At 37.0% G+C, this 25,295-nt stretch overlaps 1 protein-coding gene across 1 annotated transcript in view; it reads left to right on the forward strand.

Moving 5' to 3' along the window:
- The first annotated feature begins 12,626 nt into the window (after positions 1–12,626).
- The window catches only part of GABRG2 (gamma-aminobutyric acid type A receptor subunit gamma2), a 129,935-nt gene continuing 117,266 nt past the window's right edge, over positions 12,627–25,295 (forward strand). Inside the window, exon 1 of the mRNA XM_052643029.1 lies at positions 12,627–12,733. Coding sequence (XP_052498989.1) covers positions 12,627–12,733 — 107 coding nt within the window. The remainder of the gene's footprint in view (positions 12,734–25,295) is intronic.

Raw genomic sequence — 25,295 nt, forward strand, 5'->3', positions numbered from 1 at the left:
TCTCTTGTGCATATATATGTACAACACTTTGCTTATCCATTTATCTCTTGATGCACACTGGGCTTGCTTCCACTTTTTAGATACTGTGAATTGACCTCACATTTTGAGCCACAGGTTTGGAGTTAAAGAGAAATACTTAAAAAGAATGACAGACATTCCTTAAAGAATTTGGAGGACATAGGGACCTACACATAATTCAGAATTATAGCAGTCTAAAGGCAAGAGGCTATGGCTGGAGCTTTCTGGTAATAGAGGAAAAGACTGGATATACTGGAAACATTCTGCACTTTCAGAGCTTGGCAAAAAAAATTGCGTGTTTTCCATGAGTCATATGTGACTCCCAGGAAAGAGGGTTGGCTGTATACCATCTTGAAAGATTTCACATAAAGAACTTCTGTTCATTTAAAAAAGACTGGCATCTCCCAGAGATGCAGCAACTGAGATCATCACCTCCACTCAGACATTTTCTATACCAAGAAACTTCTTGGTAGCCCTTAGTGGGTATCTCTTAAGACATCTCAAAAATGCCTCATAAAAGAGAGTAACTGTGTATCTAAGGTTCTGACATCAGATTTTAATGTACCAGTCAAGTGGTATCTCCATTTCACCTCCTCCCCTCGTTAAAAAGCAGCTATAGGGTGCATACCTGTTTATGTCTTTGCACATGTGTATGTACGTGTGTGGGAATGTTTCTGTGTTAGGGAAAAAGTGAGGGGAAAGGTATACCAAGAAAACTCTGACATGTCATTTAGTCTTCCCCTTCCTTTTTCAGATTTCTTATCCTGAAGGAAATCTTTTTGGTATAGCAGAAATGTTTTAAACTGCAGTGTTTAGAGTTCTGAGTTAAGTTGAATTTTACCTGTAAGAACTGGTAAATCCTTCTTCATCTGTTTTCCCTGTCACTGTAGCTATGCCTGGGATTTCGTGTGGAAGAAAGGAGGAATCCGCAGAGACCCGAAATGAATTTTTGTGAGAAAGCCTGTCTATGAACTTATGTCTTAGATAGACAGAGTTTGTTGTTCCAGGAGACTCTGAAGGGGTCTACAAGGCAGTCAGATATATATTTATGAAAAATCAGGGAGCACTGGTAAAGGGCTTATTATACTGTGTTCTAGTGAGAAGGGTAGAAAATTAAGTCACTGAACTATAATCTCCTCAAGGGCAGGAAATACATTTAATCCAGCTAGGTTTAAATGATGCCTAGATTGAGGCTTGTAGCTATTAAATGCTAAAAAATTTTAGTGAGTGTTGTTGAATAATAAAAAAACACATAATAATTATAATGAATATTCAATATGGATCAGAAATTATATACATTGTTTATATATATTTATTTAATCCACACAGCTCTATGAGTTTAGTATTGTTTGCTCAAATGAAAATGAGACAATTGTAAAATGTAAAAAATCTTTATCAGTTGTGACATAGGCATGATGATAAAATAGCTGATAAAATGTAAAACTTAAAATTTCTGATAAAACTGAAATATTACAATGGATTAATTTTTCTTGCTGAAACCTCTGGTTTTTTGACAAAGACAATAGAAATTTTTACATACTTTCTGTAAGTTGAAAGAAGCCATGTTTTCTTTTAAGTATTAACTTGAGGTGCTGAAATTATTTTCCTCAATAAAATATTATATTTTCTATTTTTTTACATTTTTTTTCTTCTGATGTAAACTGTGCCAAATAAATTTTAATGGCTACAATAATTTTATTGATATTTATGTTTTATAATTAAATTTTTAAATAAAGGAAATCAATTCCTTAAGAACTGATTCACCTTTTAACTGAATCCCCCAAAAAGGAAATGAGAATTCTAAGAATGCCATAAATTACCACTATACTCATTTGCTGTCATTTTCATTTGTCCTTTATTTGCTCCTACAGTTTAAAGTCCTCTTTAATTGGGTACGTGAAGGGATTCTGAAGCCAATAGGGGAAACTGATACTATGGTTCCAGGCCTATCTGTCCCACTAGTCCCATCCAGTAATAGTCACATTAAATGACACCCTTGTGACTCAAAGTCTGAAACAAAGTCCCTGGAAGCATCTCATTAGCACTGAGAGACATTAGCCTGGGAAAGTCTTTTACTGTCTCATGATTGCCTAGGCCATCTGAAAAGCATTACACGATAATTCACAGTGTTGATCAAGTTCTTACATCACATGGCATACTGAGTCAATGTTGAGAATGCCTTTGTCTTACAGGCCTTAGCTTTGAGACACACACACAACACACACACACATGAGTGTGTGTGTGTGTTCTGTGTGTGTATATATAAATCTCCTGGGGCTTCTAAAGAATGATCAAATTGGCATTCATATATTTTTGCTGTGAATGTAAACTGACACAATGTTTCCAGAGGATACATTCTAAGACTCAACTTTTAGATTTGAACAAATAGTCAAAGAGTCTATATTATATTGCCACCCTGTTTATTTAACTTATATTCAGAGTATATCATGAGAAATGCTGGGCTGGATGAAGCACAAGCTGGAATCAAGATTGCTGGGAGAAATATCAATAACCTCAGATATGCAGATGACAACACCTTTATGGCAGAAAGCAAAGAAGAACTAAAGAGCCTCTTGATGAAAGTGAAAGAGGAGAGTGAAAACATTGGCTTAAAACTCAACATTCAGAAAAATAAGATCATGGCCTCTGGTCCCATCATTTCATGGGAAATAGACGGGGAAACCGTGACAGACTTTATTTTCTTGGGCTCCAAAATCACTGCAGATGGTGATTGCAGCCATGAAATAAAAAGGTGCTTGCTCCTTGGAAGAAAAGCTATGATCAAACTAGACAGCATATTAAAAAGTAGAGACATTACTTTGCCAACAAAGTCCATCTAGTCAAAGCTATGGTTTTTCTAGTAGTCATGTATGCATGTGAAAGTTGGACTATAAAGAAAGCTGAGTGCTGAATAATCGATGCTTTTTGAACTGTGATGTTGGAGAAGACTTGATAGTCCCTTGGACTGCCAGGGGATCCAACCAGTCCCTCCTGAGTGAAATCAGTCCTGAATATTCATTGGAAGGACTGATGCTGAAGCTGAAATTCCAATACTTTGGCCACCTAATATGAAGAACTAACTCATTGGAAAAGACCCTGATGCTGGGAAAGATTGAAGGCAGGAGGAGAAGGGGACAACAGAGGATGAGATGGTTGGATGCCATCACGCACCTAATGGACATGAGTTTGAGTAAGCTCCAGGAGTTGGTGATGGACAGGGAGGCCTGGTGTGCTGCAGTCCATGGGGTTGCAAAGAGTCAGACACGACTGAGTGACCAAACTGACCTGAGGCCCTCCCCTCTTCTAGATGCTGGGGATAGAGAATTGGATCTTCACAACAAATACAGTGTTGTGAAGAACTGATGTACTTACATGATGTCAGGGGCATTATATGAGGGTGAAGGTGGAAGTGAAGATGCTCTTTGAGGCCCAGCCTTCAGAATTGACACATTTTGTGCATCCCAATGGACAAAGCAAATCCTAAAGTCAGCACAAATTCAAAGCAGGAGAAATAGACTCTGACAGACTCATCTAATATCACCAACAGTAAGGTACTTTAACTCTCCCATTAGATACAATGAGACTAAGGTCAAGATGACTGAGTGAAACTTATTTTTTCAGTTTTTTTTAATGTGCAACAATATGGACATTGACCCTATTGTGTCATGCTATAACTAAAAAAGCTAGCTTATTTGAAGAAGTTGTAGATGTTTCCTCCCACCTCATTCCCAAGGAAGTCTTATTCAAATTATAGGTCATTGAATACTTAGAACTGAAAAGATCCTTATATATCACCTGTATCCCCAATCAGTTGATTGACAAAACAGTAAGATCTACAGAAATGAAGTAATTTCCCTAAAGTCACAAAGGTAATGACAGAACTGAAATTTTTGACTCCAGACTCTCTGATCTTTGTATTACACCATGTTTCCTCTAAAATTTTACTGTAGCTTGTGATTAAGGAAATGAATTAGTAACTATGTTTTATTACCACCAGTCATACCAGTCATACCTTTTGGAAAACTGTGTGCAATCATGCTAAAGAGTTCAGTTGCTTAAACTGCAGACTGTCTGGCTTTAAAATCTGCTCTGCTATAGACTATAGTGGACACTATGGCTTATCTTGGACAAGTAGTTTAGTCTCTCTAAACTTTAAACTTCCCATGTGCAAAAATTTCAAAATAATATGGCTTGCCTTCTGTTTTATCTTTTTTTAAGAATGATCAAATAAAGCCTATCATTCTCAGTACTTTGGCTGTCACAGATCATGCTTATTGATAAGGGTAATATTTATTTTAACAATTTTACCAATGTGAAATTAATACACAGAGAAATGATCAGATCTTGAGTATGCTTTTATGAATTTTACTAGTGTATGAGCCTGGGTGATAACTTTCCTAATCAAGAATATTTCCTTTACCCCAGAAATTTCTCTTGTGATTCAACCATTATAAGCAACCTCTATTCTGATTTTAATCACATGGTTTTCTTTTGCTTGCCTGGAAGATCATATAAATGGCACCATACAATACATACTGTGGTTTGCCTAGCTTCTTTTAATGTAATAGCTTTGAGATTCAAGCATGTTGTCACATGTATGTATATGTGTGCGTATATATATATGTATATTATATATTTATATGTGTATATGTTTATGAAAATGATTTATTCATAAGATTACTCCTCAATCAGGTTTTTTTCCTTTTTTAATATATACCCTTAAATCTGATTATGCATTTTTCTATTAATGATACTCAGATTACTTCAAATATGAATAAATCTACACAATTCTTTGTATAAATACAGAGATTTTTGGAATATGCATACATTTATTTTTCCTTGATAAATATCTAGAAGTAAAATGACTTGTTCATGTGGTAAGTGACTGTTTAACATTGAAATAAAATGTCATAATCCTTTGCAAATACAATTACCATTTTACATTCTTACTAGGCAATATGAGCTTTTGTTGTTCGATGCCCTCAAAAATTTAATATTGTCACTTCTCCTAATTTTAGCCATTATAGTCCACAAGAAAAGATATCATTGTGGTTTCATTTTGAGTTTTCTTAATGAATGCTGTTGATGAGAGCTTTCTCATGTTCTTATTAGATACATACAACTTTTTTCGGTCTGTTCGAGGGCTTTGACCTTTTTTATTAGGTTGCTTGAATTTTCATTATTAAAATGAAGAATTTCTTCATGTATTCTGTATACAAATCCTTTATTATTTATAATGCAAACATTTTCTGCCTGTATGTGACTTGCCTTTTCATTTTTTAGTGGTCTTTGTATGAACAGATATTTTTTATTTTTATTAAGACCAATTTATCAGTCATATTTTATGTTTTCTACTTTATGCCTGCTCTAAGAAATTTTTGTCTATCCCAAAGTTATAAACATATTCTCTTTTCTTCTTAAAATTATTCATTTTAGCTTTGGCATCATAAGAGATAAAATAAAGGGCAAATGTTATTTTCAACATTATGCTATTTAAAAAAATCTAATCATTTGTTTCAGCATCATTATTTTAAATCATTAATCTTCCTCCTTTGAAATGCTTCACCTTTACTGAAAATCAAATGAATATACATAGAACTCTTTGTTCTTTTTTCTAGCTTTTAAAGTCAGAAGCTTACATTATTGTTTCCAACCTTTCCTTTTTCTATGTATTTTATAGTTATAAGCTTTCCTCTAAGGCTTGCTTTAACTCCACAAAACAAGTTTTGATATGTTGTATTTTCATTTTCATTTGTTTTGAAACATTTACAACTTTTCCTGTGGTTTCTTCTTTGATCTACGTATCATTTACAAGTGTTAACTTTCAAAGTTTTTGAAATGTTTCTACATATAGTATTGATTTCTAATGAATTCTATTGTAGTTAGAGAATATGTAGGCTTCCAAAAATTTGATACTTATTGAGGCATATTTTATAAACAGTTGAAAATGATGTACCTTTTTTACTTCACTCTTCAATGGTTGGGTATTGTATTCTATGAATGTCAAGTCAGAGGACTTTTAATATCTCCAACTATGATTGTGAGCTTTATCTATTTCTTCTGTTCTGTCAGTTTTTGCTCCTATTTATTCTGAAGCTCTTTTATTGGGTGTGGAAAATTTTAGAATTCTTATGCCGTCTTGATGAGTTGATCTTTTTGTCATTGTAAAGAACACGTCTTTATCTCTTGTAATCCTGCTTGTGGTTATGTTGGTATTCTGTCACAATTTTGCCATCTGCATTCTGTTTGTCTTTTCCCCCTGTTTGGTATTTTCTACCTTCTTTTGTATTTATGAGGGTTTTTTGTGTGTGTGTGTGTGTTTTATTTTTTAGTATTTTTTGAAAGATTTTTAGCTATAGCTTTTAATATTACTTTTAGTGGTGTGTTAAAGATTACCATATTCACCTCTGTCTTATCAAACTCTGCGTATAGTTGCCATATTACTTCTTGAAATAACCAAGCAATTATACAAGTATAATTTTATTTACCCCAAACTCTGGGATATTTTGTGCAATTGTTGACATGTATTTTATACATATATATGTTTTATAAACTCCAAGATGCACTGTTAAAATTTTTGTATTAAAAAGTCAGGTGCTTTTTAAAAGAACAAATAAATACATTCTATGTACATTATTTATACATATAATGTATATAATACTATATGATGTATATATAGTTTCCTCATATGTTGACCATTTTCAGGGTTCTTCATTTGTCACAGATCTGGGTTCCCATCTGGCATCACTTTCCTCAGCCTGAAGAATTTACCTTAGCATTATTTTTATCTCATCTTTGCTGGTGACAAATTCTCTCAGCCTTCATTTATTTGAAAAGGTCTTTTCCCCCCCCTTACTTTTCTGACAGATCTATCTACTGGATATTTGATTCTATATATAATTTATTTTCAGCACATTAAATGTATCATCCACTGTTTCCTGACCTCAATTGTGTTGATCCGTTTTTGCTTTATTTTAGGTTTCTTTGCCTTGTTGCTCTTTCCCTTCAAAAACAGGTATCTAAACAAAGTTTGTATGTGGATCTGGAGTCTAACCTTTCTGTTGTTATTTTGTTTCTCTGATTTCTCCCTTAATTTGAGCTGCTCTAATAGTTAATTAAGGTTGTTGCCTTCTGCTGATGTTAATCATCCTATATCTCTGAAACTGTTTCCTAGAATGAAACTTTCCATGCTAAAACCAAACAAAGTGGAAAGTGAAAGTGAAGTCTCTCAGTCGTGTTCTACTCTTTGCAACACTGTAGACTGTAGCCTACCAGGCTATTCCGTCTATGGGATTCTTCAGGCAAGAATACTGGAGTGGGTTGCCAAATACTGGAGTGGGTTGCCATTTCCTTCTCCAGGGGATCTTCCCGATTCAGGGATCGAACCTGGGTCTCCCATATTGCAGGCAGACGCTTTAACCTCTGAGCCACCAGGGAAGCCTCCAGCAAATGAGGAAAATTTTATCATCTTTTGAGTGCCCTCAGGGAAACCCTAGACCTCATCCAATCCAGTGTCCTCATTTTATGGTCAAATCTTCATCACTTTTTGCCCATTTTTGGAAACTTTCTAGGACTTTACATAGTTTTTATTTAATGATTTCTCCACAAGTTATAAATGTTATCTGCTTAATGGTGGGCCTACTTCATCATTAGCAACTAGAATCTAAGTAATTTATTTTAATTCTACATGTGATAGGAGATTTGACGTTGACAACCAAATTGATCCAGCTTTAGACTTCATAGTTCACTTCTGGGTATAGTAATGACAATCAGTTCAATTCAGTCACTCAGTCATGTCCGACTCTCTGCAACCCCATGAATTGCAGCACACCAGGCCTCCCTGTCCATCACAACTCCCAGAGTTCACCCAAACTTATGTCCATTGAGTTGGTGATGCCATCTAGCCATCTCATCCTCGGTCGTCCCCTTCTCCTCCTGCCCCCAATCCCTCCCAGCATCAGAGTCTTTTCCAATGAGTCAATTGTTCGCATGAGGTGGCCAAAGTACTGGAGTTTCAGCTTTAGCATCAGTCCTTCCAAAGAACACCCAGGACTGATCTCCTTTAGAATGGACTGGTTGGATCTCCTTGCAGTCCAAGGGACTCTCAAGAGTCTTCTCCAACACCACAGATCAAAAGCATCAATTCTTCGGTGCTCAGCTTTCTTCACAGTCCAACTCTCACATCCATACATGACCACTGGAAAAACCATAGCCTTGACAAGACGGACCTTAGTCGGCAAAGTAATGTCTCTGCTTTTGAATATGCTATCTAGGTTGGTCATAACTTTCGTATCAAGGAGTAAGCATCTTTTAATTTCATGGCTGCAACCACCATCTGCCGTGATTTTGGAGCCCCCAAAATAAAGTCTGACACTGTTTCCACTGTTTCCCCATCTATTTCCCATGAAGCGATGGGACCAGATGCCATGATCTTAGTTTTCTGAATGTTGAGACTTAAGCCAACTTTTTACTCTCCTCTTTCACTTTCATCAAGAGGCTTTTTAGTTCCTCTTCACTTTCTGCCATAAGTTTGGTGTCATTACATATCTGAGGTTATTGATATTTCTCCCGGCAATCTTGATTGCAGCTTGTGCTTCTTCCAGCCCAGCGTTTCTCTGTGACAATAGTAATAGTAATAATAACAACACAATATCAAATTAAAATAATCTTCATTCAGATAAAATTAGTCTACCAAACAATTCTCCAATATATTGACAATGGCTTGTTTCAATAAGAAGATGCAGGTGGTAGTTTTTTCTTTCTACTTTTTAATAATTTCAAAATTTTAGTGTGGGTTGTGGCTCAGTTGGTAAAGAGTCTGCCTGCAATGTGGGAGACCTGGGTTTGATCCCTGGGTCAGGAAGATTCCCCTGGAGAAGGAAATGGCAACCCACTCCAGTATGTTTGCCTGGAAAATCCCATGGATGGAGGAGCCTGGTGGGTGACAGTCCATGGGGTTGCAGAGTCAGACATGACTGAGGGACTTCACTTTCACTTTTCATACAGCAATATGCATATTGTTTGCGGTGAAAATATGGACATATTTATCAAATTATGATTGTTTAAATATGCATCAATTGGAGAAGGAAATGGCAGCCCACTCCAGTGTTCTTGCCTGGAGAATCCCAGGGATGGTGGAGCCTGGTGGGCGGCCGTCTATGGGGTCGCACAGAGTCAGACACGACTGAAGTGACTTAGCAGCAGCAGCAAATATGCATCAAACATAAACTTAAAAATGGACAAGAATAAAAGGTGATTATACTCATAACTAGAAGGTGATTACAAAAAATTATTAGATGAAGTCTCTTACAAATACCAGTGAATATGTATGTGGTTAAATCTTAGAAAATATATTAAGATACTATTTTTTTTTTCAAATAGCAGCCACCAGATAGGAAAGATCCACCAAGGCAAACTGCAACTTGCAAGCCATAAATAGCATAGTTAAAATTGTACCCAGACATTTTAATAGTATAATTTCCTCTATAGATTTCTCTTAATATGCTGGCATGTGTTCCATTATTGAAATAACTTATAATTTACAGGGATCATTATGATACCAGTAAGGAATCAAATCTGAATTACTACTTTGTGAATGTGATAGCATTCATTCTCACTGCTTAGCTATGCTTGTCACTAAATTCAAAGAAAAAAAATAACTTACATTGGAAAACTGGAAATGTTCTGTTTGGTAGAAGACAGAATTGGCACATCCGTTTTTATTTGCAGCTTAATGGTCTGTATATCATTTCAGTTTGGCCTCCTGTGTATTTGAAAAATTAGGATATTTCTTATAATTGTATTCCTGTTTCCTCTGGCAACTGACTGGAACAGAACACTGGCAACGCCATTCAGACGGGGTACAAGCCCTCCAGTGTGCGTGGTTTCCACTACTATCCTGATTCAGAGCTAGCTCTTCCTTTTCTTTTTTCACTTCTCTCACTTGCTTGGTTTTTGTAGGAATGTGAACATGTAAGCTTTGGCCTACAAAAATATGATAGAATGTCTTAACTGAAAATAAATACACAGCTATTAACAATGTAGACTTGTTTTCTAAAATAAGAAAAAAAAAAAGGATAAATATAAGGAGGGCCAAAATTCCTCACAGTGCAGTAAGGAATAAGAAAATTGCAAAGGAAGACATTTTCATTTTTTTCTGTGTCTAATTTAATCACCACCAAAAAAAAAAAAAAAAAAGTTGACTACTACATGTGAATGCTGTTGTTGTTTTAATTGGATTTTGTTCAAATGCCATAAATAACTGTCTAAATTCTGAAGGCATGCAGGTTTCCAGGCCTGTCTGTTAGGCGTCAGAATATGATGCCTCAGTCTAAAGGAAGCCAACAGTTTTTCTCTCTACTGTCGTTAAGTGTATTTTATGTTTGCAGATGAAGTGTGCATCTACTCATCACATGTTGTATTCCTATGCATCCTGGACTCTTTACTCAAGTTCCTTACCTGGAAGACTTTCTTGTAGAAGAGGCACTGGTTTTGGACTGACTCCCTGCTGTGTTCCAGGAAGGGGTCTGATTGATCCTCTTCACTTGGAATTTTTCATGAACATCTTTGCTATGATCTCAGTGTTGCAGGAACCTTGAAACACTCCTCCACTTGCTTCTCCATGATGAGAGAATGGGGTTTCCTCTGCAGTGGATGAACTATGGTGACATAAAAGGATATCTCCCATGTATCAGTATCCATGGTAACATTCTAGACAAGAAAGAAGGATGCTAACATCACTCTTCCACTCCAGAAATTTTCAGAATTATCACCAAGCAAAGCAACAAAAGTCCCCACAGAGTAAATAGAATTCCCTTTATATTGTTAATGTCACCTTGACCTTCCCCTTTATCCACCATCCTTTCAAGAAGCAGGCCCCTATTCTGTGGTCTATAGTCTTTCAGTCAGTTCAGTTCAGTCGCTCAGTCGTGTCCGACTCTTTGTGACCCCATGAATTGCAGCACGCCAGGCCTCCCTGTCCATCACCAGCTCCCCGAGTTCACTCAGACTTGCGTCCATCAAGTCAGTGATGCCATCCAGCCATCTCATCCTCAGTCGTCCCCTTCTTCTCCTGCCCCCAATCCCTCCCAGCATCAAAGTCTTTTCCAGTGAGTCAACTCTTCGCATGAGGTGGCCAAAGTTCTGGAGTTTCAGCTTTAGCATCATTCCTTCCAAAGAAATCCCAGGGTTGATCTCCTTCAGAATGGACTGGTTGGATCTCCTTGCAGTCCAAGGTACCCTCAAGAGTCTTCGCCAACACCACAGTTCAAAAGCATCAATTCTTTGGTGCTCAGCCTTCTTCACAGTCCAACTCTCACATCCATACATGACCACAGGAAAAACCATAGCCTTGACTAGACGGACCTTAGTCAGCAAAGTAATGTCTCTGCTTTTGAATATGCTGTCTAGGTTGGTCATAACTTTTCTTCCAAGGAGTAAGCATCTTTTAATTTCATGGCTGCAATCACCATCTGCAGTGATTTTGGAGCCCCCCAAAATAAAGTCTGACACTGTTTCCCCATCTATTTCCCATGGAGTGATGGGACTGGATGCCATGATCTTCGTTTTCTGAATGTTTAGGCAGCTATTTTCATGCATTTATATTTATATTATTTAATATCCAAGTAGTTTGTATCTTTACACTTTCACTAGGGATGGAGAGCAGAAGGAGGAGGAGTGAATGCTGAGGAGCATAGATTTTTCTTGTTTTGTAATTCTATCAATGTTTTCTCCCTTCATTCAAGTTAAAAATTCACTGAATCTGTTTTCTTAATGGATGGTTTACAGAGAAACAACCACTCCTCCCCCAACACCTGCTCCCCCTTCCCCTACGATGTAACCATGATTTCTAATGTTGCGTGATTTTAAATAAGGATTCTTGGCAGATTTGAAGAGACACCTTCTGTCACTGGTGATATAGTATACAAATTGCTAAAGCATCTTCTCTTGTCCCCAGGAAAGCCTCTCTTTGCATGCATGTGTGTGCACCAAAGAGTTAAACAGTGCTGGCAAGACACCACGCATGTGTTAATTCCTTCTGCAGCAGCACGCATCGCTTCCACTTTGACCTCATAGTTAATCTGCGTGATGGTTAATCACGCAGAGACTCGAGTATTTCTTTTAAACACATACACACACCCCCAACACACATACATACTTGCTGCCCTCTAAAAGAAAAAGCAAAGCAAAACAAACATAAACAAACCTAAAACGATGGACCTGGGAGAATATGTGTGAATGGTGGTGGTGGGTGGGGGGGACATGAATATGTGTAAGAGTGTGCCCGCGTTTCTCATTCTCTTATTTGTCTCCTATGCCTCTCTCCCTGTACCCTCCCCCTGCCTCAATTATATTATTCCCCTAGACTTGAAAGCTGCTCCCTGAGCTGATGCTTTGATGGTATCTGCAAGCGTTTGTGCTGATGTTATTTCTGCCCCCTGAATATTAATTCCCGAAGCTGGTAGCAATACAGCTCCCCAGTGACGGACCTACTAGAGGCAGGTGGGGGGAGCTACCATCAGATCATAAGCATAATAATAATACAAAGGGGAGGGATTCTTCTGCAACCCAGAGGCTAAAGGCAGGGGAGAAAAAAAAAAACAAAAACGATGAGTTTGACAAATATATGGAGCACAGGAAGCTCAGTCTACTCGACTCCTGTATTTTCACAGAAAATGACGGTGTGGATTCTGCTCCTGCTATCGCTCTACCCGGGGTAAGATATGCCCTTTTCGGCGTCGTTTTGTTTCAGAGAGGTGGGGGAAGGGGTGGGGACCGAGGAACTAGGGAGACCACCCAGATTTAAAAGACTCTTCTGGGATTTGGGGCTTTGTTATTTAGAAGAATGTGAATATGTGGGGCAGGAAAAGGAGGGAGAGAAAAGGAAGGTCACTTTCGTTTATTTATTTATTTAATGGGTTTTATTTCTTTCTTTTAGAATGGTAACGCTAACGCCATAAAGACTTTGCGTTTGGGGAGCAGCATTTTGATAGTACTGCAATCTGATGTCTAGGTGGGCTGTGCTGATACATGCTGGTATTTGAGGCCATGTTGGAGGCGTTTGGGTGGGGGTCTGGAAGAGAAAACTACAAATGGGGTCCTGGCGTACACCCGGCAGATGTTTTTGTCTGTGTGTGTGTTGGGGGATGGGTTCTGCTCCTGTGACCAAAGTATCTCTTGTTTTTGCACCTGAGCGTTCTTAAGATCAGTGAGCCAGGTTTTCTATCCAGCCCCATTGACCTGGCAGCAGACTCCCTGGTCGGGTAACATGGTTCAGCACCAGGGACAGCAGTCCTGTCAGGGCCAAAGGAAAAGAAGCTCGTCTAATCCCATAAGACAACTTTATATTTACACAGGACATTGTCATAGTAAAGACAGGATGCCGATGGAGCAAAGGAGCACTACTGATGTATGGGGACCCTGCTTTGATTATCCTTTCCCCCTCCTTGAGATAGGAGGGGCACTGTTGGGCATGGGGTGGAGAATGTAATTAATGTATGGAGGGATAGAGGTCTGGAAAAGAGTTGGCTTTGCTGCAGTGTTGAAAAATATGCTGAGCCAGGTAAATGTGATGCCAAATTGGGAAGTTAGGCATTAATGTCTTAAAGCCTTATTGCACTGAATGGAAAAGATGGGAAAGGATTGTGTTCTGAAGTGTTTTGCACCTAATTTTTTTTTTAAACTTCATTGCATCAAAGATATCAAGGAAATATCCCTTCACATATAGTTCATCATTTATCCACCCACAAAAACAACCCCCCTGACTCAACACACACCATCAGAATTTTCAACCAGATCCAAAGGCAGGTTAGAGGTCTATTGTACTTATATTAGTTGCACTCTTCTTTCCTGTCACTTTGAGACAAAACTCTAAAAATACCACCCCTAACCCTTACTCATAAACAGAAAAGTAGAAAAACTAGCTATAGAAGAAACCAAGCCATTGCCTAAGGTTTTCCTGGGAGTTGACACTGTTATGTAGTAGTTGTAATAAAGGGAGATAAAAGAGATGAAGGTAAAAATATTTTTTTATTTTATTGGAAAGCTAACTTTGCTGATCCTGCATTTTCTGAAGTAGATAATGAGAGGGAAAGATTTCAGTAAAAAGGAGACCCAAGCAAAACAAGGAGTAAAAGTCTCTCTTTGGAGTTTCCAAGTAGACAGAGGGGCCTGCTTAATCTACCAGTACTTTTCATACCTTCCTGCATTACTATAAAAATTGAATGCATTTTCTTTAAGAGTGTCAGATTAAGTAGCTTTCTCAGAAGAGGGCCTTTTACTGAAAATAGTTTATGTGTTATGCATTTTAGTGGCATACTGGAAAAACAATGTTTTTAATACAAAATTATACACATTTTACTATTTAATGTAGTATGTAGCCTTTAATTTGTTTCAGAAATTAGGGAATTTATAGTTACTTGTTGATAGTAGGAACATGAGAATGATGTTTTTCTATTTATGAAACCTGTGGATTAAAATACACTTTCCTTCCCACACACTTAGATTCATTTTAGTAAGCAACTTTATACTTAAATAGATGAGTACATTTTTATGTATTTTATCTCCAAGGGACTTATTTTAACCAAAAACATGCAATTTTATTATTTGTAAGAGTATCAAATTTAAGATATCTTCTTATAGGAACCGTCCTACCTTTTCTCAGTAATGACAGAGAATGGAGTCATTGTAGCTTGGTGCAGAGAATGTGATCAGAGTTTCAGTTTGTTGCAATCCCATAAAAAGGAAAAAAAAAAAAAAGCCATTTGAATGGCTGAATAGAACTGGATGAAAATAGTAGCTTTGATCTCTGAAGCTGATTCTGAAGAAGGACAGCAAGTGACTAGAAAAATGTGAGTTTCTAGGAGAAAGTCAAAAAAGGCTTTTTGGGTAAACAGTGGTAGTAGAATCAGAAATTTGAAGGAATATTAAAAAAAATTAATGACTTTTTATTCACATAACTTCAAAGAATAAATTTCCCTCATTAAAAATGACTAAATTAATTAGATTGTGTCTCTACAAAAGTAAAACAAGGGGGAATATGAATCATTGGCATGAGGATGTTTATTGCTAAAATCTCTTCTGTGGGGGATACTTAATTTCTGAAACCCCAAACTATCTAAACTGTCACATATCTTTTATACAATGCTATCATATGAATCATCTGGGAAACTTTCTAAACTTGTATGATTCTTGAACCAAACAAGCTTGTTGTTTCCTATCTTTCCAAATTTTCCACTTGGCCTTATTAAAAAAGAAAAATCAAAATCACTTCCTCAGCATATTTACTTGCTTAGTTATAGATATAACATTTCCAGTAGTGTCTACCCTGAGACAAACATCTATCTGGGGAAAAAAAAAAAAAAAAAAACGAGAGAGAGAGATTTATCACTCAGTATTTCCCAGGATGCAGCTGCCTGCTACCTTCTAGACAAAACATCTGGACGGTAGGTAGAAATTTAAAAATCAGCTTTTAATTTAGTTACATAAATGCATCTGATACCTTAGACTCAGTTTAGAATAATCTCCTCCAGATAATTGAATTACAAACTATTTAGTGATAGAGGCCTCTGTTCTATACATTTTAAAATTTGCATCATATCAACAAGGATTTCTTTTCAAACTGGAAGAATGTAAGACTGAGTTTAGAGATTTTATCTTTGTTGTGAATATTATTTTGCTAGGACCGTGACTAGAATAACTTCCTAGTAATTCCAAGAGAGACTTTCTACAATTTAAGTACAAATAGGCTTTACCAGGGCTTCCCTGATAGTTCAGTTGGTAAAGAATCCACCTGCAATGCAGGAGACCCTGGTTCGATCCCTGGGTTGGGAGGATCCCCTGGAGAAGGGAATGGCTACCCATTCCAGTATTCTGGCCTGGAGAACACTACTGAGTGACTTTCATAGGCTTTACTGAAATGACATAATTCTTGTTGAAGAGAAGCAGAATTTACCAACCCAAAATATGTCTCTTCAGCATAAGGATTATTTTAGGCTTATTATTTTTAACAAACAGCAGATACAGGTGTGAAGCTTAAAAATGAGTGGAAGTTACCTTTTGTAAGAGGCATTCAAATAACAGAAATCTCCATTTGTATGAGTATCTCCATCCCTGTACCAGAAAGAAGAGTGTGGCTAAATAGCTAGAAACTTACCAATGGTGAAGGCAGAGACTTGAATCTGCCTAACAACTATCCCCTTGTTGACAGTGCTTTACTCAATAAGTGCCCTTAACTGGCTCCCTTGCTCACAACATCTTTGGTCTTTAACCAGACACTGTATGTAAGGAGGTGGCTTGGGCCATTTGAAGGACTTAGCTTTCCTGGGTATCTCCTATGTATACAGAAAGTATACATGTTATTACATTTCTGTTTCCTATTTTTTTTTTTCTTTTCTCTTGTGAATCTTATTAATGCAATGATGTCTCAACCAAGAATCTACAAGTGTAGAAGGAAAATCATTCTCCTCTCCTACATGACTGTCCAAGATCAAAGACCTTGGAAGACTGGGGAAAACTGTAGAGTTAGTGCATTTCAGGAACTGTTTGACCATCACAGGTGTCCAAACAATTTAAGTGCTTAAAGATACAGGATTTCAGTAGTGGTGGGCACATTTCTTATGCAGGCAATTATGAAAGAAAGAATTCATCCTCCTGCTACTGGTTATAAGAAGTCCATGTGGGTTATAAAAGACTTATGTGACTTCTTCAAAGTCAGAAACCAAATAGTTACAATGTAACATCCATCTCAGATTTTCCAATCTACTTCTGTCATGTGTATACATACACTGAACCAGATTTTACATATAAATATTAATATATGGATTTTAATGAACATACACAAAGTTATGCAATCTATTTCAATGTATAAAATATATTTATTTTATATCATGTATATATATATACACACACACACAAACACACAAAATTTTACTAACATTTGTTAAGTAGTTTTTGTCAACCACATTTGACTTGAAAACCAAGATTATAGAGACATTAGGCTTGCTTAAAAGCAACAGATAATTAGAAGTAACAAAATAATGATTAAGTATGTGGATAGAAATAGAGATTTATAATGATAAATGTGTACATTTATATACACTTCACGCCATCCTGGGGTTCGTTCCTGTGTCACTTGGTGGGAGTTTTCCAGGAACCAGGTGTGGCTCTCACTCCAGTTTCCTGCCACCCTCCTCCTCCCCACCCCGGCACCGCTAGTAGCAGTGAGTTGAGGTGAGTTCCACGCATGACCTGCCAACTGCGTTGATGCAACTGGAGCTTTCTCCTTTCTGTGGCTGCCAGCATTCACCACCTACTTATCATCTCATCACTTTGCCCCAGATCCCTTCTCCTGAAGCAGGATTGCAGAAGGCCTCTCACCTCCCTGCCTTGTCTCTTGGGCCATAGCCACTCTGCCCTTGATGCGTCCTTTGCTAAATATGACTTTTCTGTATAAATAAAAGGTGATTTGGCATGTTCTCTCAAAAAATATTTTAGAATTATATGTTCATACATGATAATGGTAACTGGTTACATTTTATATCTGTCACTATTTTCCAAATTTTGTTTTCTGTTTTGTTTTTTTCTTCTGATTTTTTCCATCAGGTTCATTTGCTCAGTACTGCTTACTTATAAGTGTAGTTAACTGATCAATTTTAATTGTTATAATTATCTGATTCTACCATCATACAGTAGAAGCTAGTATGGATATACATTCTATTAGCCCACTAAATAACTTTAAAGATTGAATTTACCTAGTAGTGTGGCTCGAGGTCCTCAGTCTGCATCAGTCACTCCATTTTAAATTTATCTTGTACTTTTGATTGAAAGCTCTAAAAGATAGAAATAATCCAGTATTCAGTTATTTTATTAGTTTAATAACATATTAAATGATATTATCTAATACCTGGGAAAAATGTTTAGAAAGTGTATTTTCTTAATTGTTATGTGTAACTAAAGCATAGTTTAACCTGCAATTCAGTCATTACCCAAAAAGTTAACCTCTCCTTGTCATCCCATTTTCAAAAAAAATCTTTTATCTTCTATTGAGAAAATTTATAGGATGACTTGTTGAATGTTGTCTCATAGTTTTCCTACAAAAATTCTATTTTGAGGCAACCATACTGAATATGAAAGTAGAAAAAAATGCTGCTGCTTCAATATCTGGATATCTTTCTCTTCAGTGTGTAGATATTTAAAGTTAGCAGTTTTAATCCCCTCAATCATACAAGCAACAGCTTGATTAACTTCTTAGGTATGTGAAAACTTAAAGTGCTTTTTTCATTTCTAGAGGAAAACAATTTACACTTTCCAGATATTGGGGCTTTTTTTTTCCTGAGACTGTTGGTGTGCACACTTTTTCTCCTTCTATATCTTTGTAAGTTAGATGAGGAAAATAATATTTTACTTTTCTGACTTAAAAACAAGACATAGAATAGTTCTGAAAATAGTCCAACTCTTCCTGAATTTTGATGGTGGAGTAGGGGTTAAGATTTCCCTAGTCATATATTTCTAGTGTAATACACCACACCATTCACCTATAGTCTTCCTTTTCTCTGTAAAAATAAGAAAAATACTTGGATTGTTTTGAGATGTAAAAGACCTCTCCAGTTTGCTTTACTGGGAAGGTTATTTGCTATTCATTTCTTCTGTATGCTAGAGAATATGTATCTTTTAAAAGGAAACAAACAAACAAACAAAACACTTTTAAGTTACAGATTAGTGATTTAGGGTAAAAATAAAATTTAACTTCAAATCACATTAATCCCTACAGAGTAAAATAAGAGGGCAAATATGGTAATAATTCTATATTATTATGAAATCATTATGTAACTCTCAAGATAAAGTGCTATGTAAATGCTAAATAAGTAGTCCTGATAATTACATTCTCTACTTATTTATAAATAAAACCATATGAATACCAAATAACATAATAGTGGAGAAAACAAAAGGTGCTTTTTAAGCCAAGGTCCTCGAAATAATTGAAACCCTGCCATGAACACAAGTATCGTAGTAGAACCAAAGTCTATGAAGTGAGACAGATAAATAACAAGTTCTATAATTTATTTAGGCACATTTAAATTAAATGGCCAAAACAAACTGAATATAACTTGTCAATATAACCTTGGTAGAAAGAAATAAATGCCCTATTTGTGTTCTTTTGTGCAGGTTAACAGTCCCTTTTTATAAATTGCTTTTGAAAACACATTTGAGATACAGTAAGTAAGGGAAAAACTCAAGATATAAACTATAGAAGTGACTAGTATTTCAGCTAGTTCTATGCTAGTAACTGGGTATATAACTATGGGGTAGCAAAAGCCATAATTCTGTCCTCATGGAGTTTGCAGTCTCTTGGGGTGGCAGGCAATGATCAAAGTTTTACTAAGTTTTACCTTAGGTAAATACTACACAGCAAAGTCATATGGTGCTATTAGAGACTATGACAGTTTTCTAACTGGTGAAAGCATAGGACCGAGAAATTAAGTTAGATCCACAAACTAGCTAAAACTGATCTACAGTCATCTCATTTGTTGGTTTTAATATTTCAACATCCTTTTCTTTGTTACAATAGTTATTGCTGTTTTTTTTTTTTTTTTTTTTTACCTCAGTTGAAGAGGTTTTTTTTTTTTCACTTAAAAATGAGTGGTATTTTTTGGAAGAAAAGTGGTGAAAAATTTGTAATGTTCTAAAAACAATTTCATTTTTTACTATTTAAAAGTTATGTAGTAGACTAGAACTATGTTAAGGATAATTAAATAATGTAGTACATCATACGTGACATTATTTTAACACAAACTAAATTTACCAATCAATGGCCAGTGAAAGGCTTATGCTCTGCTCATCCCCATCCAGTAAATAGGTCTTCAAGTTGCAGATGCATAAAAGTAGATTTATCATCCTACCACTGCCTCCAGCTGAGGCATCTTCCCTGATTCTTTGTCAATCCAATAGTCAGCTACGCCAAATGGGGAAAAGCAGACACATACACACAGCCATCTTAAATATAAACACCTGTTGAGCATCAATTAAATTCAGAGTTGAATACAATATGATAAAAAACAGTGAGAGTTTTGAAGATTTTAAAATCATGTGCAAAATGTACTGTGTATGAACTTTAAGAATATGTACAGAAGGAGACTGTGGGGCATGCAGGATTTCAGTTCGCAGACCAGGAATTGAACTTGGGCCATGGCAGTGAAAGCCGAGAATCCTATCTATTAGGCCACCAGGGAACTCCCTCAGTTACTTTTCAATAATAATAAATTATAAGCTTTGAGCAAGAGAATAGATGCTAGGAATTATGTTAATAAATTATCAATTTTTAAAATCTATTTTACCTATTTTATTCTAGTATCTCCTCCCTTCATCTAAGTCTTAGAATAACCAAATATTTATTTAGTTTCTTTAAATAATCATCATTCTAAAAGCCTGGTGTCCTATACCTACGAATGTACACACAAATCTGCAACTTTGGATAATGCCTTTTTTAATCTTATCAAATATATATTATATAAGAGAAATTGAGTAAATACATATTCTTCTTAAATGATTCCAAATGGAAGAATAAGGCCTTTTAAATTTGAGGTGGTAGTGATTGTTGGTGGTAATAATTTGAGATAGTAATCATATATTTCTTATTCTTAATGGAAAACTATTTTTCAATAATAGTTCTTAGAAGGAAAATTTAAAGTGATGATTTTTAAAGTCAATAGCAATATCTTGATAATTCCAGGTAAAAATTATTTAACCAAATTATCTCCCTTTAACTTTGTTAATAAACACCTGCATTCTTTATTTTAAAATTAGTTCTTAATAATTTTCAGAAAAAACTTCCAAATTTTAAAAAAGGGTACATTTGAAATTGATTATTCTTCATTAACTTCAACAAATATTAAACTACTTAAATTACTTAAATAATTACATTATAAGCTTCATGAGAATTGATGCTTTTGAACTGTGGTGTTGGAGAAGACTCTTGAGGGTACCTTGGACTGCAGGGAGATCCAACCAGTCCATTCTGAAGGAGATCAGCCCTGGGATTTCTTTGGAAGGAATGATGCTAAAGCTGAAACTGCAGTACTTTGGCCACCTCATGCGAAGGGTTGACTCATTGGAAAAGACTCTGATGCTGGGAGGGATTGGGGGCAGGAGAAGGAGGGGACGACCGAGGATGAGATGGCTGGATGGCATCACTGACTCGATGGACGTGAGTCTGAGTGAACTCCGGGAGTTGGTGATGGACTGGGAGGGCTGGCGTGCTGGGATTCATGGGGTCGCAAAGAGTTGGACACGACTGAGCAACTGGACTGAACTGAACTGAACTGAAGCTTCATAAACCCATTATTTCATTAGCCAAATTATAATAAATTAGAAAAATTTAGACACTTTTAGCTTATTTCTACATCAAGGTAGTTTTTATTTTAATTTTTCAGTCAGTTCAGTCGCTCAGTCGTGTCCGACTCTTTGCGACCCCATGAATCGCAGCACACCAGGCCTCCCTGTCCATCACCAACTCCCGGAGTTCACTTAGACTCACATCCAACGAGTCCATGATGCCATCCAGCCATCTCATCCTGGGTCGTCCCCTCCTCCTCCTGCCCCCAATCCCTCCCAGCATCAGAGTCTTTTCCAATGAGTCAACTCTTCGCATGAGGTGGCCAAAGTACTGGCGCTTCAGCTTTAGCATCATTCCTTTCAGAGAAATCCCAGGGTTAATCTCCTTCAGACTGGACTGGTTGGATCTCCTTGCAGTCCAAGGGACTCTCAAGAGTCTCCTCCAACACCACAGTTCAAAAGCATCAGTTCTTCGGCGCTCAGCCTTCTTCACAGTCCAACTCTCACATCCATACATGACCACAGGAAAAACCATAGCCTTGACTAGACAGAACTTAGTTGGCAAAGTAATGTCTCTGCTTTTGAATATACTATCTAGGTTGGTCATAACTTTTCTTCCAAGGAGTAAGTGTCTTTTAATTTCATGGCCGCAGTCACCATCTGCAGCAATTTTGGAGCCCCCAAAAATAAAGTCTGACACTGTTTCCACTGTTTCCCCATCTATTTCCCATGGAGTGATGGGACCAGACGCCATGATCTTCGTTTTCTGAATGTTGAGCTTCAAGCCAACTTTTTCACTCTCCTCTTTCACTTTCCTCAAGAGGCTTTTTAGCTCCTCTTCCCTTTCTGCCATAAGGGTGGTATCATCTGCGTATCTGAGGTTATTGATATTTCTCCTGGCAATCTTGATTCCAGCTTGTGTTTCTTCCAGCCCAGCATTTCTCATGATGTACTCTGCATGTAAGTTAAATAAGCAGGGTGACAATATACAGCCTTGATGTATTCCTTTTCCTATTTGGAACCAGACTGTTGTTCCATGTCCAGTTCTAAGTGTTGCTTCCTAACCTGCATACAGGTTTCTCAAGAGGCAGGTCAGGTGGTCTGGTATTCCCATCTCTCTCAGAATTTTCCACAGTTTATTGTGATCCACACAGTCCAAGGCTTTGGCATAGTCAATAAAGCAGAAATAGATATTTTTCTGGAACTCTCTTGCTTTTTCAATGATCCAGCAGATGTTGGCAATTTGATCTCTGGTTCCTCTGCCTTTTCTAAAACCAGCTTGAATGTCAGGGAGTTCACGGTTCACGTATTGCTGAGGTCTGGCTTGGAGAATTTTGAGCACTACTTTACTAGCATGTGAGATGAGTGCAACTGTGTGGTAGTTTGAGAATTCTTTGGCATTGCCTTTCTTTGGAATTGGAATGAAAACTGACATTTTCCAGTCCTGTGGCCACTGCTGAGTTTTCCAAACTTGCTGGCATATTGGAGTGCAGCACTTTCACAGCATCATCTTTCAGGATTTGAAACAGCTCAACTGGAATTCCATCTCCGCCACTAGCTTTGTTCGTAGTGATGCTTTCTAAGGCCCACTTGACTTCACATTCCAAGACGTCTGGCTCTAGACTTTAATTTTTATAACTTAAATTTTTATTTTATATTGGAATATCATTTATTACCAATGCCACGTTAGTTTCAAGTGTGCAGCAAAATGATTCAGTTATACTTATACAAGTGTCTATACTTTCTCAGGAGATGGCAATGGCGACCCATTCCAGTACTCTTGCCTGGAAAATCCCATGGGCAGAGGAGCCTGGTAGGCTGCAGTCCATGGGGTTGCAAAGAGTCAGACACGACTGAGCAACTTTACTTTCACTTTTCACTTTCATGCATTAGAGAAGCAAATGGCAACCCACTCCAGTGTTCTTGCCTGGAGAATCCCAGGGACGGGGGAGCTTGGTGGGCTGCCGTCTATGTGGTCGCACAGAGTCAGACATGACTGACATGACTAGCAGCAGCAGCATACTTTCTCAATTCCTTTCCCATTTAGGTTATTACAGAATATTTAGCAGAGTTCCTTGTGCTATATACTGTAGGTCCTTGTTGGTTATCTGTTTTAAATACAGCAGTATGTACATGTCAATCCCAAACTCCCTATCTATCACCTCCTTGACCTTTCCCACCCTGGTAACTGTAAATTCATCTTCTACTTCTGGAATCTGTTTCTGGTGTGTAAATAAGTTTGTTAGCATCAGATTCTGCATATAAGGGCTTCCCTGATAGCTCAGTTGGTAAAGAATTCACCTGCAATGCAGGAGACCCCGGTTCAATTCCTGGGTTGGGAAGATCCACTGGAGAAGGGATAGGCTACCCACTCCAGTACTCTTGGGCTTTCCTTGTGGCTTAGCTGGTAAAGAATCTTCCTGCAATGCAGGAGATCTGGGTTCGATCCCTAGGTTGGGAAGATCCCCTGGAGAAGGGAAAGGTTACCCACTCCAGTATTCTGGCCTGGAGAATTCCAAGGACTGTAGAGTCCATGGGGTCACAATGAGTCAGACATGACTCAGTGACTTTCACTTTCACTTTCTTTCTGCATATAAGCAATTTCATATGATATTTATCCTTCTGTGTCTGTTACTTCACTTAGGATGATAATCTCTAGGTCCATCCATGTTTCTGTAAATAGCGTTATTTCATTCTTTATAAAATCTGAGTAATACTCAATTGTATATATGTCCCACATCATCTTTACCCATTCATCTGTCAATGAACATTTTGGTGCTTCCACGTCTTTGCTATTGTAAACAGTGAGGCAGGGAACACTGGGGTGCATGCATCCTTTAAAATAAAGTTTTTCTCCATATACATGTCTAGGAGTGGGATTGCTAGTCATATGGTAGTTTTATTTTTAATTTTTTAAGGAACCTCCATACTGTTTTCCATAGTGGCTGAACCAATTTACATTCCCATCAACAGTGTAGAATGGTTCCCTTTTCTCCACACGCTCCCCAGCATTTATTGTTAGACTTTTTGATGATGGCCATTCTGACTGGTGTGAAGTGGTACCTCATTATAGTTTTGATTTGCATTTCTCTAGTAATTGGCAATGTTGAGCATCTTTTCACATGCCTCTCGGCCATCTGTATGTCTTCTTTGGAGAAATGTCTATTTAGGTTTTCTGCCTATATTTTAATTGGATTGTTTGTTTTTTGATATTGAGCTGCATGAACTGTTTGTAAATTTTGGAGATTAATCCCTTGTCTGTTTCATCCTTTGCAAATATTTTCTCCCATTCCATGGGTTGTCTTTTTGTTTGGCTTATGGTTTCTTTTGCTATGCAAAAGCTTTTGAGTTGAATTAGGTCCCATTTGTTTTGTTTTGTTTTTTCCTTCATTACTCTAGGAGATAGATTGAAAAAGATATTGCTGCAGTTTATGTCAGAGTGTTCTGCCTATGTTTTCCTATAAGAGTTTTATAGTGTCCAGCCTTACATTCAGATCTTTAATCCATGTTGAGTTTATTTTTGTTTATGGTATGATTTGTGAACTAAATTATCTCAGGGAAGTCCCTTAACCCTCTAACCACCATTTGCTTTATACCTGTAAGATATTTAATTGACATTCATATATTGTGATAGGTGATGTTCACCCCTAATAACAGGGAGAGTGAATGGTAACAGAAATACAGTCATGTTTAGATGTTATAAGTTTAAACATCTTTCACTGTATGCCTTCTATTATGAAATGATGCTTAAAATATGGTTGAATTTCTCTGTAACTGATTTATCGAACATGCTGGAATTACATAGCTATGGTCTAGAAACTATCTTTCTTTTTAAACATCATCTGTTGAATCTACCCCTCCCCCATCCAATACCACATCTGGACAATATATATCTAATGTCAAAATTTTCCATTCATTTTAGAGTTTGGAATCTCATTTTCAGGTAT

This window comes from Budorcas taxicolor, chromosome 7, assembly GCF_023091745.1.
Source record: "Budorcas taxicolor isolate Tak-1 chromosome 7, Takin1.1, whole genome shotgun sequence".
NCBI lineage: Eukaryota > Metazoa > Chordata > Mammalia > Artiodactyla > Bovidae > Budorcas > Budorcas taxicolor.